The sequence below is a fragment of the Grammomys surdaster genome, unplaced genomic scaffold, assembly GCF_004785775.1.
Source record: "Grammomys surdaster isolate TR1022 unplaced genomic scaffold, NIH_TR_1.0 66, whole genome shotgun sequence".
NCBI lineage: Eukaryota > Metazoa > Chordata > Mammalia > Rodentia > Muridae > Grammomys > Grammomys surdaster.
This window is the reverse complement of record NW_021604568.1, coordinates 52,152-68,902: the sequence shown is the minus strand read 5'-3', so window position 1 is coordinate 68,902 and position 16,751 is coordinate 52,152. Positions and strand designations below refer to the sequence as shown.

Here is a 16,751-nt window from a genome sequence, read left to right as displayed (position 1 = left end):
TCAAGAATAGGGAAGACCAAAGTGGGATGCTTCATTGTTTCTTAGAAGGGGGAACAAAATACAGGAAGAAATATGTATATGAAGTGTGGAGCAGAGACAGAAGAAAAGGCCATCCAGAGACTGCCCGACCTAGGGATCCATCCCAGATACAGTTGTCAAACCTGGACACTTTTGTGGATGCTGGGAAATGCTTGCTGACCTGAGCTTGATATGACTGTCTTTGGAGAGGCTTTGCCAGAGCCTGGCAAATACAGAGGCAGATGCTTATAGCCAACCATTGGACTGAGCATGGGTCCCAAATGGAAGAATTGGAGAAGGGACTGAAGGAGCTGAGGGAGTTTGCAGCCTCATGGGGGGAGCAACAGTGTCAACCAACCAGACACTTTGGATCTCCTAGGGACTGGACCACTAACCATGGAGTACACATGGAGGGACCCATGACTCCGGTCACATATGTGGCAGAGGATGGCCTTGTTGGATGTCAGTGGGAAGAACGGCCCTTAGGCCTAAGGGAGTTCGATGCCCCATTGTAGAGGAATGCCAGGACAGCAAGGAGGGAATGGGTGAGTGGGTGGTGTCGAGGCAAAGGGAGGGGGAATGGCATAGGAAGTTCCACAGGGGATACCTGGAAAGAAGATAACATTTGAAATGTAAATAAAATATACAATAAAAAAAGAAACTAAAACAGGGTAATTTTATGGAGGCATAATTTCAAATTGTGGTTCCCTCTTCTTATATAAAACTAGTTTGTGTCAAGCTGACAAGAGTAAAACTAACTAGCTTGTTTCAAGTTGGCAAGAGTAAAGCTAGCCAGCACAGCATCCTTGGCCATTTTCTCAGTTAACAGTATAGTTAAGTCATGGGGAGGCAGAACACAGACACAAAAGAAAGCACATGGTATGTACTCATTGATAAGTGAATATTGGCTCCAAAACTCACAATATCCATGATATAACCCACAGACTATGTGGAGCTTAGGAGGAAGGAAGATGAGGGTCCTGCATTGAAGGGGGAACAGGATGATCATGGGAAGTGGAGGGGGAACCTGGGAGAAAGAGAGGAGAGGGAGGAAATAAGGGGGCCAGTATCAGTTACTGGAGGGGGCAGGAAATAGGTAGAGAGGGTCAAGAAATAGAATAAAAATATGTAGCAGTGGGGATGAGGAACCAAGGATAGTCACTGGATGGTCCAATATGCCAGGGAAATGAGAGGCTTCCAGGACCCAAAGGGATGATTTTAGCAGAGAAATGGAGATAGAACCTGTAGAGACCACCTTCAGTAAATAGGCATGCCCCCAGTCATGGGATAAGGCCACACACTCATCTCAAAGTTTTTAACCCAGAAATGTTCCTGTACAAAGGAAAAACAGGAACAAAAAGTAGAACAGAGACAGAAGGATGGGCCATCTGAGGGCTGCCCCACCTGGGGATATATCTCATATGTAGACACCAAATCTGACACTGTTGCTGTTGCCAAGAGGGGCTGGCTGACAGGAACCTGATATGGCTGTTCCTTGGGAGATTTGGCTAGCAACTGACCAATGCAGATGTGGATGCTTGGAGCCAACTATTAGACTGAGTTCAGAGACCCTGGTGGGGAAGCTGGCGGAAGGACAGGAGGAGGTGAGTGGAATTGCAACCCTATAGGAAGAACAACATCAGCTGGCCTGACTACTCAGTGCTCCCAGGAATTAGCTCACCAACCAAGGAATGTACAGGGAGGGTCCCATGGCTCCACAGATATAGGAAGCAGAGAATGGTCTTGTCTGACATCAAGGGGAGGGAGGCCCTTGGTCCTGTGGAGGTTTGATGCCTCAGCATAGGGAGATGCTGGAGGGTTGGGGTGGGAGAGCACCCTCACAGAGGCAAAGGGGAGGGAGGAGAGGGAGTTTGTGGGATGGGGGTTGTGGAGGGGTAACTGGGAAGTGGGATATCATTTGAGATGTAAATGGAATGATTAATAAAAAAAAAGATATTTCTGGAGACTGTTGGTTGGACCCAGGTTGAGATATGTTGATACTCAGATCCAAAACACCAACATTTGCCTTTCTGTTAGAGTGAGTGGATATTTTCCTGACCTCTGAATATAGTTGTCATAAGCATACTTGGTGATTGGCATAACATCTACTCAGTTCCTTGGCCAGTGAGACATGTACTGTGATGGGTAATCAGAAAATTTGAAGCATCTCATTTCCCCTTGCATTACAAAATGCCCTGCAAGAGCCCAGTTCTCCAAATAAAGAAATATTCTTCAAAATCCATAAGAATCACAGCCCACAAATAAACACATACATAAATAAACCATGGAATGGGTTTGAAATGGTCATTTTTAGAAGATTCAAGGGCATGGAGTTAACAGTTTTTAGTAATGTGTTTACTTGTTTTGCAGTGCTGGGGTCAAACGGAGGGCTTGTGCTTGTTAGGCAAGTGCTCTATCACTGATCTCTGTTCCCATTCTGTTTCATGTTACAATAAGACAGATACTAGAAAATGTCAATGAACTCCGGACAACTCCACCAGGAAGTTGTAGCAATTCTAACTGCCGCACCAGTATCTCTGCAGACAGCTGACGAAGGTGGTCTCCAGTTCATACTATGTGAGTACTTGGTTTGAGAAGCGAGGGGGTTCTGTAAAGGGGAATTGATTACATCTTGTAATTATTGCATCTTATCACAGAGATGATCTCTTTTGGCTGTGGGCTTGGAATATTCCTACCTTGGAACACTGTGTCAAAGTCAACACACTGGGGTGACACAGAGACTGCCAGCTTGGATGATGGCCAGTGTGGGAAAGTACGCTGAAGCAAGTTGGACTGTGCTGCAGCTGCCTGGCTGCTTGTGGTCACAACCTCACATACACCATGACATTAAACTTTACAGGATAGGATGCCAGGGGGAGAATCAAAAGGCAGCTTCCTTCCATTCCTGACCACGGCTATTGAAAGAACTTTATACTTTTCATATGATAGCTTGTGGCATGCTTCTACACAATAGCTAAGGACACAAACCCGGACTGAGATACAAGTGGCAGAATGGTCAGTTAGGATCTGGATCCTGTTATCTCATCAGTGAAGTCAGGCATCTATCTGCAAGATTGATCCTTCATGAGATTGAAGGGCCAAGGATACATGCAAGCTGCCTTAACCTGAGCCTTTCTGTTACCTATGCCCACTGTTTTTGTGCCTCTAGAGCCCTTGCCTGAGCCTTTCTGTTACCTATGCCCGCTGGTTCTGTGCCTCTAAAGCCCTTGCCTCTTTCTGATGTCTGATGATTACCCCCTGTGACCTTATGGAGGTGGAGGAAGCAGTCCAAAGTTGACTCTGGGATGAATTAGTTTGGTATTTGGGAGTATGTTGTGATGGTGGCTGCTTGCAGCACAGTGAGGCTGGGCCTATAAGGGCAAACTCTCCCACTGTGCAAAGCTTTTAGTGTTATACCTAATCTGAATGTAAGTTGTTAGATTGTTAACAATCTAATCTAATTGAATGTAAGATGTTACCATAGTAAGGAAATGCCTTGTACTCATGAATTTTTATTTTATAAATTTATGAGTTTTATGAACATTTGGAATATAGAGGCAAAAGAGCACGTGGAAAAGTAACAAGTAAACAACAGACAAGATGGAGCACATTAGGCAGTTTATTTAGGAAACCACTATAAAATATCTTTCAGGCCCATGAAGAACATAGTGGTGATGCCTGACTAGGTGGCTCACACTACCAACTGTTTTAATTTGTAGAGTTAAGGTCTGTATGAGGATTGTATATTAACTTCTAACTTCCTTTGTTCTGGGATCTCCATGTGACCCTAGCTTCCTTCTGGCCCATGTTCCCTGTAATGTGATTGTAGGATGTGGGACTGTAGAAATCCTGGGGTGTTTGGCCACTCCCCCAGAACCCAGAGACCTAACATGCAGTGGGTCATGTAAGACACAGGTAGAGGGCGTGGCTAACAGGTCTCTGCCTCAAGACTTACATATTAATGAATTACCTAAAGGCGGGGGTATAGTCACCTTCCAAGCCCCTCCTGGTATTTTGTGGGAGAGCATGCCATTCAGATACACCATCATGGTCAATAAAATCTCCATGTCTTCAATTCCATGTGTTTCCTGGGACTCTGGACTCTCTTTGTGTAAGTGGGAAACTCGCTGGGGAAAGCCTCCCCTGCCCTCCCTGCGCTCCCTGCTGGAGCTGCCCTTGGGGCTCTCTCCCCTGAAGCAACAGTCTGTGCACCTTCGTGGGCTGTCTTGGGAACTTAGCCGTGGCCGCCAGGCACGCTGGATCTCCACTCTCTCTGTCCCAGCCATCCGCGGGGTTCCCTCTCTCCACCGCAACCGGGGTTCTCGGGATGGAGTCAGCCGCTGCGTGCAGCCCCGCCTGTGCCCGCCCCGTGTGAGTTTTGAACCACAGTAGGGCATGTAGGACCGTGCTACCAGAGAGGCATAAGAACTGGTGAGGTTGAGTGAACTCAAACCCTGGGAATCTGAGAGATTTGAGATCAGAGATTCCCAGGAGTGGAGCCATTCCCTACCTGATTTTGCCTTAAAGAGCCACATCTAAAACTCCCAAGGAAGGCTTTCTCTCCTCCAGCCCCTCTAGTACTCTCATGCTCCTAAAGAGAGGAAACATAGACACTGAACTCTTCTCCCCGTTTCTGACTTCCCCTTCTGGCAGTATACCAGTGGTGCCAGGGTATCCAGAGAGGAGACTGGAAACCACTGTGGACTCTCCATTTCAGACTTTGCCCTGCTTCCTTTCTGCTGCATGTCAGTGGCCCTTGGGCACCCCCAGGAGCGAGGCAGAATGCATTATGACATGCAACCTCTCTCACAAAATTATAAGCACCCTATAGATCCATTCAGGTAATATCCAATTTTATTTATGTGTGAAATTGTCACTGGTCCATTTCTTCATATCTCATGAGCCGCTTTGTGTATTTTTCAAGTGGACAGGAAGGAAAGTGGAAATTCTAGGGTTGGTATCTGGAGAAGGTGGAGAGTTAGTTTATTGTCTCTAAGGAAAATAAAGAGCATCTTAAGACTGTCAAGCATGAAAAGGACTTTTGTGGGAAGGAGAAGAGAGGATAGGAACAATATACAATAGGTTATAAGATGAGGCCATGCACCAAAGCTCAATGACCACCTCTGCCATTCTGGAATTATTCTTCAGGGACATTTTCTGGAGTCAAACTGTGACAACAATACAGATTTCTCTCTTCCACACCAGTGCTTGAAATATTTTGACAAACAAATCATTTTCCTATAAGTCATCATTTTCCCACTTCTCATATGAGAGCACGGTTAGCAACTTTATGGTCTGTGCTGTGATATTCCCAAATATAATATGTTGAGTCAATATAATGCTTCTTCTTATTATTTAAAAAAAGATTTAAATAAAGATTTATTTATTTATGTCTGTGAGTATACTGTAGCTATCTTCAGATGTCCCAGAAGAGGACATTGGATCCCATTACAGATGGTTTTCAGCCACCATGTGGTTGCTGGGAACTAAACTCAGGACCTCTGGAAGAGCAGACAGTGCTCTTAACCACTGAACCATCTTTCCAGTCCAATATAATGCTTCTTGTATATGTATTTTCAGGACTGACCATTTGTCACTGGACAACCAGCTGTTGTGCTCTTCCCTGGGGAGGACTACCTCTTCTGCTCTGAGTTTTACTCTGTTGTCTCTGGTTTATGTAGGATTGAGGCTTAGATGGTATTTCCCCCCCATGTAGTTTGGCAAATTAATTAGTATTCTTACTGTTCAGCTCATATTTGGTGAGACTTTGTGGGTGTAGCTTCTGAATGTTACTAGGAGACAATCTCACAGCAATCTCCCTGATGATCTGGCTCTTACAGTCTTTCTGTCCCCTCTTCTACATTGTTCTCTGAGCCTTAGGTGTGGGAATGTTTTGTCATCCACTGGGACTGGGTTCTACAACTCCGCATATTGATAGGTTATGGTACAATAAGATAAGACAAAGCCCTCACAGAGTCTGAGCAAGGCAACCCAACTGGAGGAAGAGTCTCAAGAGCAGGCAAAAGAGTCAGAGAAACACCCTCTCCCACTGTTAGGAGTCCCACAAGAACACCAAGCTAGCAGCACAGATTTATGAGTATAGCAGAATATCATTAGGAATAATTTCATTGACTTTTTCACCCTCTGTCTTGTTTGAGTTTGCCTTAGGTTTCTAGGCTACTTAGTCTCTGGATCCTGATCATCGAGGTAGTGTAAGGCATGGGCTCCCTCTCATGGTATGGGCTATAAAAGATGGCCAGTTCAGACTCTTTTATCACTAGGAGTCATCTCTAGGGTCACCATCATAGATTCCAGGAAGTTCCCACTGTACTAGGGGGAAACTACTGCTACCCAACCCCACACTACTCCACAATTCCAACTGTCACCCCTTAAATTCTTTCCTTCCATCACCTGCACCTGATCCTTCCCATTCCCATCTCAACTTGACCCAAGGCCACCACAAAATTTATTCTATTTTCTCTCTCAGAGAAGTCCATGAGTCCCCACTAGAGCTCTCCTTGTTACTGTACTTGGTTTAGACCTGTATGCTATTTTAATATTATTTTGTTTAATGATATCTAGTTTCTTGAATTCTTTATATATCTTGGATATTAGTCCTCTATTGGATGTGGAGCTGGTAAAATAATTTTTTATTTTGTAAGCTACTGATTTGTCTGAATGATGATGTCCTTTGCCTTACAGAGGCTTTTCAGTCTTATGAAATCCTATTTATCAATTGTTGATCTTGGTCTCTGTGCTACAGTTGTTCTGCTCATAGAGTTTTCTCTTGTGCCAACGTGTTCAAAGCTATTCTCCACTTTCTCTTCTGTCAGGTTCAGTGTATCTGATTTTATGTCGAGGTCTTTAATCCACTTGAACTTGAATTTGATGCAAGGTGACAATATGGACTATTTGCACTCTTCTACTTGCAGCCATGCAGTTTTATTAGCACTGTTTTTTGAATTTTCCATTGTGTATTTCTGGCTTCTTTATCAAAAAAATCAAGTGTCCATAGGTACGTAAATTCATTTCTGGGTGTTCCATTCCATTGGTTTACATATCTGTTTTTATTCTAATACCATGTGGTTTTTATTACTATAGCTCTGTAGTACAACTTGAAATCAGGGATACCGACTCTTCCATCAGTTCCTCTATTGTTCAGAATTATTTTTCCATTTTTGTACATAAAGATGAGTATTGTCTTTCGAGGTCTGAAAAAATTGTGTCATAATTTTGATGGGAATTATGTTGAATCTGTAGATTGGTTTTCAATTTCATTCTTCAAGGGTGAAGGGAGTTATTTAAATTTTCTTATATCTGTTGAGACTTTTTATATCTGAGCATGTGTTCAAATTTGAGAAGGTATAAAGAGGTGCTGAGAAGAAGATGTATTTTTTTGTGTTTGGGTGAAATGTTCTGTAGATGTCTAATAGGTCTGTTTGGTTCAAAGTCATCTATAGTGATTGAAAGTTTTGCTGGGTATAGTATTCTGGCTGGCATCTGTGGTCACTTAGACTTGGCAGCATATCTGTCTGAGCCTTTCTGGACTATATTGTCTCTATTGAGAAGTCAGGTGTAATTCTAATAGGTCTGCCTTTATGTTATTCTCTTTTTCCCTTTCAGTTTTTATTATTCTTTCTTCGTTCTATATGTTTAGTGTATTTATTATTATTATGGGCTGATAAGACTTTTTTTCCTGGTCAAACCTATTTGGTGTTATTTATGGTTCTTGTATCTTTATAGGCATCTCCTTTTATCCTGTGATTTTGTTAAAAATATTCTGCACCTTTGAACTAGGATTCTTTCCTTTTCTCTATTCCTGCTATTCTTAGGCTTGTTCTTTTCACAATGTCCCAGATTTTCTAAGTGTTTTGTGTCATGATTTTTTTAGATTTTACATTTCTTCTATTATATCTTCAATGACTGAGATTTTTCTCTTCCAACTCTTGTATTCTGTTGGTGAAGCTTGCCTCTGTAATTCTTGTTCAAATTCCTACATCTTTCATTTCAGTTTGTGTAATTTTTTCTTTCTTTTTTTGTTTATTTTTTATTGGATATTTTATTTACATTTCAGATATGATCCCCTTTCCCCATTCCCCCACCCACCCAGGAACCCCTTATCCCATCCCCCTTCCTCCTGCTTCTATGAGGATGTGTCCCCGCCCACCCTCCCACTCCCACCTCCCCACCCTCTAATTCCCCCATACTGGGCCATCCTTGGATGACCAAGGACTTTCTCTCCCACGTATACCTGACAATGCCATCCTCCCCTACATATACAGCTGGAGTCATAGGTCCCTCCCTATGTGCTCCCAGGCTGGTGGTTTAGACCCTGGGAGCTCTGGTTGGTTGGTATTGTTGTTCTCCCCATGGGGCCACAAACCGCTTCAACTCCTTCAGTCTTCTCTTTCACTCCTCCATTGAGAACCCCATGATCAGTCCAATGGTTAGCTGTAAGCATCTCTGTGTATGTCAGGCTCTGGCAGACCTCTAAGGAGACAGCTATATCAGGCTCCTGTCAGCATGCACTTCCTGGCATCCACAACAATGTCTGTCTTTGGTGAGTGCACAAGGGATGGATACCCAGGTGGAGCAGTCCCCAGACAGCCCCTCCTTCAGTTTCTGTCCCACGTTTTGTCTCCATATTTGCTCCCATGAGTATTTTGTTACTCCTTCTAAGAAGGATTGAAGCACACACACTTTGGTCTTCCTTGTTCATGAGCTTCATGTGGTCTGTGAGTTGGATCTTGGGTATTGCAAGCTTCTGGGCTAATATCCAATTATCAGTGAGTGAATACCATTTGTGTTCTTTTGTGATTGGGTTACCTCACTCAGGATGATATTTTCTAGTTTCATCCATTTGCCTAAGAATTAACAGCTGAGTAATATTCCATTGTGTAAATTCTGTATCCATTTCTCTGTTGAAGGACATCTGGGTTCTTTCCAGCTTCTGGCTATTATAAAGAAGGCTGCTATGAACATAGTGGAACATATGTCCTTGTTATATGTTGGAGCATCTTTTGAGTTTATGCCCAAGAGTAGTATACCTGGGTCCTCAGGTAATGCTATGGCCAATTTTCTGAGGAACAGCCAGACTGATTTGCAGAGTGGTTGCACCAGCTTGAGATCCCACCAACAATGGATGAGTGCTCCACTTTCTCCACATCCTGGGCAGCATCTGCTATCACTTGAGTTTTTGATCGTAGTCATTCTGACTGGTGTGAGGTTTAATCTCAGGGTTGTTTTGATTTGCATTTTCCTGATGCCTAAGGATGCTGAACACTTCATTAGGTGCTTCTCAGCCATTCGTGTTTCTTCAGTTGAGAATTCTTTGTTTATCTCTGTACTCCATTTTTAAATAGAGTTATTTGGTTGTCTGGAGTCTCATTTCTTGAGTTCTTTCTTTATATTGGATATTAGCCCTCTATCAGATGTAGGATTGGTAAAGATCTTTTCCCAATCTGTCGATTAACACTTTGTCCTATTGACAGTGTCCTTTGCCTTACAGAAGCTTTGCAATTTTGTGAGGTCCTATTTGTCAATTCTTGATCTTAGAGCATAAGCCATTAGTGTTCTGTTCACCTGTGGCCATGTGTTCCAGGCTTTTTCCCACCTTCTCTTCTATTAGTTTCAGTGTATCTGGTTTTATGTGAAGGTCCTTTATCCACTTGGACTTGAGCTTTGTACAAGGAGATAAGAATGGATCGATTTGTATTCATTTACATGCTGACCTCCAGTTGAACCAGCACCATTTGTTTAAAATTCTGTCCTTTTTCCACTGGACAGTTTTAGCTCCTTTGTCAAAGATCAAGTGACTATAGGTGTGCGGGTTCATTTCTGGGTCTTCAATTCCATTGATCTTCCTGCCTGTCTCTGTACCAATACCATGCAGTTTTTATCACTATTGCTCTGTAGTACAGTTTAAGCTCAGGGATGGTGATTCCCTGAGAGGGTTTTTTTTTTTTTTTTTTTAAATTGAGAATAGGTCCTGCTATCCTGAGTTTTTTTGTTGTTCTAAATGAATTTGCAAATTGCTCTTTCCATCTCTATGAAGAACTGATTTGGAATTTTGATGGGGATTGCATTGAATCTGTAGATTGCTTTTGACAAGATGGCCATTTTTACTATATTAATCCTGCCAATCCATGAGCATGGGAGATCTTTCCATCCTCTGAGATCTTCTTCAATTTATTTCTTCAGAGACTTAAAGTTCTTGTCATACAGATCTTTCACTTGCTTGGTTAGATTCATACCAAGGTATTTTATATTATTTGTGACTATTGTGAAGGGTGTCATTTCCTTAATTTTTTAGCCTGTTTATCCTTTGAGTAGAAGAAGGCTACTGATTTGTTTGAGTTGATTTTATATCTAGACACTTTGCTGAAGTTGTTTATCAGGTTTAGGAGTTCTCTGGTAGAAGTTTTAGGATCACGTAAGTATACTATCATATCATCTGCAAATAGTGAAATTTTGACTTCATCCTTTCCTATTTGTATCCCTTTGACTTCCTTTTGTGGTCTAATTACTCTGGCTAGAACTTTGAATACTATATTAAATAGATAGGGAGAGAGTGGGCAGCCCTGTCTAGTGCCTGATTTTAGTGGGATTGCTTCAAGTTTCTCTTCATTTAGTTTGATGTTGGCTACTGGCTTACTGTATATTGCTTTTACTATGTTTAGGTATGAGCCTTGAATTCCTGATCTTTCCAAGACTTTTACCATGAAAGGATGTTGAATTTTGTCAAATGCTTTCTCAGCATCTAGTGGGATGATCATGTAGTTTATTCTTTGAGTTTGTTTATATAGTCAATTATGTTGATGGATTTCCGAATATTGAACCATCCCTACATTCCTGGGATAAAACCTACTTGATCATGGTGGATAATTGTTTTGATGTGTTTTTTTTGATTTGGTTTGCAAGAATTTTATTGAGTATTTTTTTGCAACAATATTCATAAAGGAGATTGTTCTGAAGTTTTCTTTCTTTGTTCTGTCTCTGTGTGGTTTAGGTATGATAGTAATTGTTGCTTCATAGAAAGAACTGGGTAGTGTTCCTTCTGTTTCTATTTTGTGGAATAGTTCGAAGGGAATTGGTATTAGGTCTTCTTGGGTATTATTTTTTTGAATTTATTTTTTATTAAAAATTTGTTGTTTTTTCTTTTGCTAATTTCACATCATGTGCCGCAATATGATTTATCTCCCTGTCCCTTCATATCTGTCCTTACAACTTCCCCCTGAAAAGAAAAAGAACCCAATAAAACAAAACATCAACATTAAAAAACACAAAGAAGGAAAAAACTCATCTTGTTATGGAAGTTGTAGTGTGTCATAGAGTGTCACATAGTATACCCTTTATCCATACATCTTTCCTTGCAATTGTTCATTGGAATCCTCATTAATCTGATTTGAGGTCTCTGAATTATGCTATACTATTAATACTAGATCCTCACCAGGACTCCTTTTGGACATCCTGTCGTTGCCCTGAGTTGTGGAGACCCTGCTACAGTTTTGGATCTACAGGACTGGCTTCATCATGTGCTCCAGTAGTTCATAGATGGGGCAGATGTTGGGGTGGGCCAATAAGTAGTTCTGGATCTGGGCTTGGGTAGTAGCTGAGTTGGGCAGACAACTAGCTCTCCAGCATGTTTATTACCAGTGTTAACTCTCCAGCACTACCCAGGCTTGCTCACCCAATTCTGCAGCTATCAAGAGGCAGGGCCAGCTCTCCTAGACTCATGACCTCAGGGCCAGTCTTCCTATCTATTCCAGGTGGCAAGGGATAAGGTTTGGGAGGGCATTTCTCCCTTGCCCATGACAGTGCATGGGAGATGAAGGATGGGGCCAGATCTCCCGAATTCCTGCCCTTGGAGGCATCTAACCTTTGCTCTACCACCAGAGTCAGCTGTACTGTACTACCCAGGTAAGGTTCAGGGCCTACTTTCCTGAGTAGTGCAGCTCGTGAGGGGCAAGGCCAACTCCTTTGCTCACATGACCCTGGGGCCACTTCTTTCACCTGACAGAGGTAGCAGAATGCAAGGGGATACAGGGAGAGCATCTCTCTTTTACACATACCACCATATAACAGTGTTCATGCCCTCAGGCCAGCTTACTCACATACCCTTCACCAGGGCCAGCTCTACTGGGCTGCTCTGTGTGGTGGTGGTGGTGATGTAGGGGCAAATGTGTGGGGCCTGGTCTCATAAGTGCTTCAGCCAGTGAGGGGCAGGGCCAGCTCTGAACAGTCCTATGACATCAACATGATCCCAGGCCACAGTCCAGACCAGGGATGTCCACATGGCCTTTGATAGTAACATGGATCACAGACATCTATAGAGCCCCACCGCTGCTGGGCCAAGGACTCAGAGATAGTCTTGGTGGCAGCATGAGCCAGGACCTCTCCGTGGCCTCAGTGGCAGCACAGGCTACTCCTATCAGACTGTTCATCACTACCCTTGCCTCTCCAGCACTGCTTCCCTCCTTGTCCACACACACAGCTCTGCTTTTTCTCTCCAACTCTCCACTACTCACTTGCTCATCTTAGTTGTGTCTGGGCCTCTGGGTATCTTTGGCCCCACGTGCACCTTTCCTGAATTTATCTAAGAGATTTATTCATCTCCTCCAATTGTTAGTTTGTGTTTTCTTTGAGTTCTTTAAGGGATTTATTCATTTCCTCTAGTCTGTGTTTTCTTGGATTTCTTTAAAGGATCTATTCATTTCCTCTTTAAAGACCTCTACCACCTTCATTTAGTTGGTTTTAAAGTCTTTTCCTTGTGCATCAACTATGTTGGAATATTCAAGGCCTACTGTGGTAGGTTAGATGGGCTCTGAGGGAGACATGCTGCCCTGTCTGTTATTGATTATGGTTTTTATTACAATATTTTTATTGATTATTTGGGAATTTCATATCATGAACCCTGAGCACCCTCACTTCTCAGTTTTCCCAGGTCTGCCCCGCACCCCTGGGACACCAGCCCCCTTCCCCCCTGCAACTAAAAAAAAGGAAGAAAAAAATTAAATTCAATTTATGTTGCCCATATACTCACTGGAACATAGTGAACCTCCTAGTTGTCTCCCCAATTAAAGAAACCAGAGTCCTTCTTCATCTGCACCCTTGCTGGAAACCATTAGTTCTGGAGAGATGTATTTTGTCCTTATCACAATTTTTAAGAGTTCTCTTCAGTAGCTTTCTATCTAGGCTGTTACGCTTTGGGAGCTGTTGGTGGGAGTAGGAAACGTCACAGAGACCGTCCATATTTCCGGCAACATCATGGAGCACAGACATCTACATGGTACTTGGGGCTAGCATGTGGCAATGATCTCAGCATGGTTCCTGTGGCAGTAGAGACCACAGACATTAATCTGACTTCTTCCGCTGCATCGGTCACAGACACCATCATAACACTCAGCAGCAGCACAGGCCAAGGACATCAACATTGTCCTCAACATCAGCATGGTTCATGAACATTAACATGGGCCCAGGCCACATCACAAAGCAAGTCTCAACAGATGCAGGGAAGTTGAAATAACCCCTTGTAACCTATTATACAACCACTTATTAAAGCTGGATTTCAACAAGAACACAAACAGAAGATAGCCTACAAATTCAGGAACAGAGCAATTCTCTACTGAGAGGCAGAAATAAAGAAATTAAAGACTTCCCAGAATTCAATGAAAATGAATTCACAAAACACCCAAACTTACGGCAGACAATGAAAGTAGTGCTAAGAGGAAAGTTCATAGCACTAAGTGCCTCCATAAAGAAATTGAAGAGATCTCATACTACTGACTTAACAGGAGGACACTCAAATGCTCTGAAACAAAAAGAAACAAACATCACCAAGAGGAGTAGAGGGCAAGAAATAATCAAGCTGAAGACTGAAGACTGAAAGCAAATGAAAACAAAGAAGACATCACAGAAGATCAATGAAACAAAGAGCTGGTTCTTTGAGAAAATCCACAATATAGATACATTCTTATCTAAACTAACAAAAAGACACAGAGAGAGCATATCCAAATTAATAAAACAGAAGCAAACAAGACATAACAACAAACACAGAGGAAATCCAAAGAATCAGTAGGTCATACTTCAAAAATCTGTATTCCACAAAATCAGAAAATCTAAAAGAAATGAATAATTTACTTGATTGATACTACTTACCGAAGTTAAATCAAAATAAGATAAACAATTTAAATAGACATATAACTTCTAAGGAAATAGAAGCAGTCATTAAAAGTCCTTTAAGCTAAAGAAGCTCCAGGCCAGACAGTTTGCACTGAATTCTACAAGACTTTCAAAGAAGATCTAATGCCAATACTTCTTACATTATTTCACAAAATAGAAACAGAAGGAATATTTTCTAATTTATTTTATTAGCCATGGTTACCCTGATACCTAAACCACACAAAGAGTCACTAAAGACAGAATTACAGACAAATTTCCCTTTGAGCATAGATGGAAAAATACTCAATAAAATATGTACAAACCAGTTCCAAGAATACATCAAAAAGATCATCCACTATGATCAAGTAGGCTTCATCTCACAAATGTGGAGATAGTTCATTATATAAAAATTTGTCAATGTAATCTATCATTTAAACAAACTAAAAGAAAAAACTGCATGATCATTAGATGTTGAAAAATCTTTTTAGCCAGGCGGTGGTGGCACACGCCTTTAATCCCAGCACTTGGGAGGCAGAGGCAGGCGGATTTCTGAGTTAGAGAGTTCGAGGCTAGCCTGGTCTACAGAGTGAGTTCCAGGACAGCCTGGGCTACACAGAGAATACCTGTCTCGAAAAACCAAAAAAAAAAAAAAAAAAAAGAAAAAAAAAAAAGAAAAAAAAAAGAAAAATCTTTTGCCAAAATTCAATACCCATTTACAATATTTTCTCCCTTTGAGAGAGCAGGTATACAAGGGACAAACATCAAAATAAGAAAGGCAATTTACAGCAAGCCTATAGCTAACTCCAAATTAAATGGAGATAAACTCAAAGCAATTCCACTAAAATTATAAACAAGACAGGGATGTCCACTGTTTCTATATCTATTCAATATAGTACTTGAAGTTCTAACTAGAAAAATAAGATTATAGCATTAATAGTCTGATGGCCAAAGGGAGGGTCATAAGCATCTCTGTTTAGAATATCTTCACTCTTGCCAGGACAGTTACGGATGGTATTTAACTTTACTCTTAAAATATAGCCATCCATGGGATCAGGTGGAGGAGGGAAGAATGGAGGGAGAGAGTAGGGGAGAGACAACTGGAATTGGGGGACATATGGGTGGCGATGTGAAAATCTAATATGTGAAAACTTCCTAGACCCTGAGAGGACACTTGTGAGGACTCCTAGTAATGGAGAATACAGAACCTGAACTGGCCATCTTCTATAACCAGGCAAATCTTCCAGTGTTGGAACTGGGACACTAACCCAGCCACAAAATCTTTGAACTACATCTTGTCCTGCCTGCAAGATTTGCTTGGGTAATGGTGGCCCAGAGCTTGTGGGAGGGGTCAGCCAATGACTGGCCAACTTGAGACCCATACCAGGAATGGGAGCCCTTGTCTGACACTGTATAAATGGTCAAGAACTGGAGGTTGGATGGCCCAGAGAACTAGGATAAAAACCAAACACAATTGTCCTCTCTCCAAAAAAGAAGAAAAGTCAATGAGATGACTCCTAATGGTATTCTTCTATACTCACAGATTGGTGCATAGCCCAGTTATCAGAGAGGTATCTGATGGGAACAGATGCAAAGACCCATAGCCAAACATTAGGCAGAGCTCAGGAGAACTCTGAAAAAGACAGGGAGGAAGGATTGTAGGAGCCAGAGGTGTCAAGGACACCAGGAGAACACGGTCCACAGAATCAACTAAGCAGGGGTTATAGGGGCTCACAGAGACTGAACAGGGATTCTTTTGCTTGCTTTTGGGATCCTTTTCTTCTTAGTGGGTTGCCCCATCCAACCTTTATATGAGTATTTGTGTCTAATCTTACTGCATCTTTTTATGTCATATTTGGTTGAGATACATGGGAGGTCTGCCCTTTTCTGAAGAGAAATAGAAGAACAGTGGGCCAAGGGGAGAGATGAGGTTGAGAAGAGGACTGGAATACATGGAAAGAAGGGAGATTGTGGTCAGGATGTAGTGTATGAGAGGTGAAAGAATAAAAGGAAAAAAGAAAAAAAAAAGGCGTCCATTCTGCCCTCTAAAGAAGGGAGAGTTATGTTGAAATGACAAACAGCTTTTAACAATTCCTAAAATTAGAAAAAAGTAATGTTAGGAAATGGGCAGTTTTGTTTAAACAGATCAAAGTGTACTAAAGATAAAGAGGTCACACTCAAAGTCCAAACACTGTGTTCTTTCTGAAGTTGCATTTATAGACCCCTGGAGCGTAAGCTTTTCAGTGCATTCATTCCCAGTGAACCAATGGCTCTCTTTTTCTTTCTGGGAATTTGGCTTTCTTGTTTTCTTTTGCTTTTTCTATGGAATCAGCACCGTGGCAGAATGAAGCTCCCACCTGGCCCCACTCCTCTACCAATTGTTGGAAATATTTTGCAAGTGGGTGTTAAAAATATCAGCAAATCTATGAACATGGTAAATGTGATTAATTTTCTTTCAGTGGTTTTCTTTCTTTCTCTCCTTTCTTTCTTTCTTTCTTTCTTTCTTTCTTTCTTTCTTTCTTTCTTTCTTTCCTTCCTTCCTTCCTTCCTTCCTTCTTTCCTTCCTCCCTCCCTTC

At 41.9% G+C, this 16,751-nt stretch overlaps 1 protein-coding gene across 1 annotated transcript in view; it reads left to right on the top strand.

Moving 5' to 3' along the window:
* The first annotated feature begins 16,372 nt into the window (after nt 1–16,372).
* LOC114627818 (cytochrome P450 2C70) overlaps nt 16,373–16,751 on the top strand; it is a 28,975-nt gene continuing 28,596 nt past the window's right edge. The window contains exon 1 of the mRNA XM_028775727.1: nt 16,373–16,609. Coding sequence (XP_028631560.1) covers nt 16,442–16,609 — 168 coding nt within the window. The 5' untranslated portion in view covers nt 16,373–16,441. The remainder of the gene's footprint in view (nt 16,610–16,751) is intronic.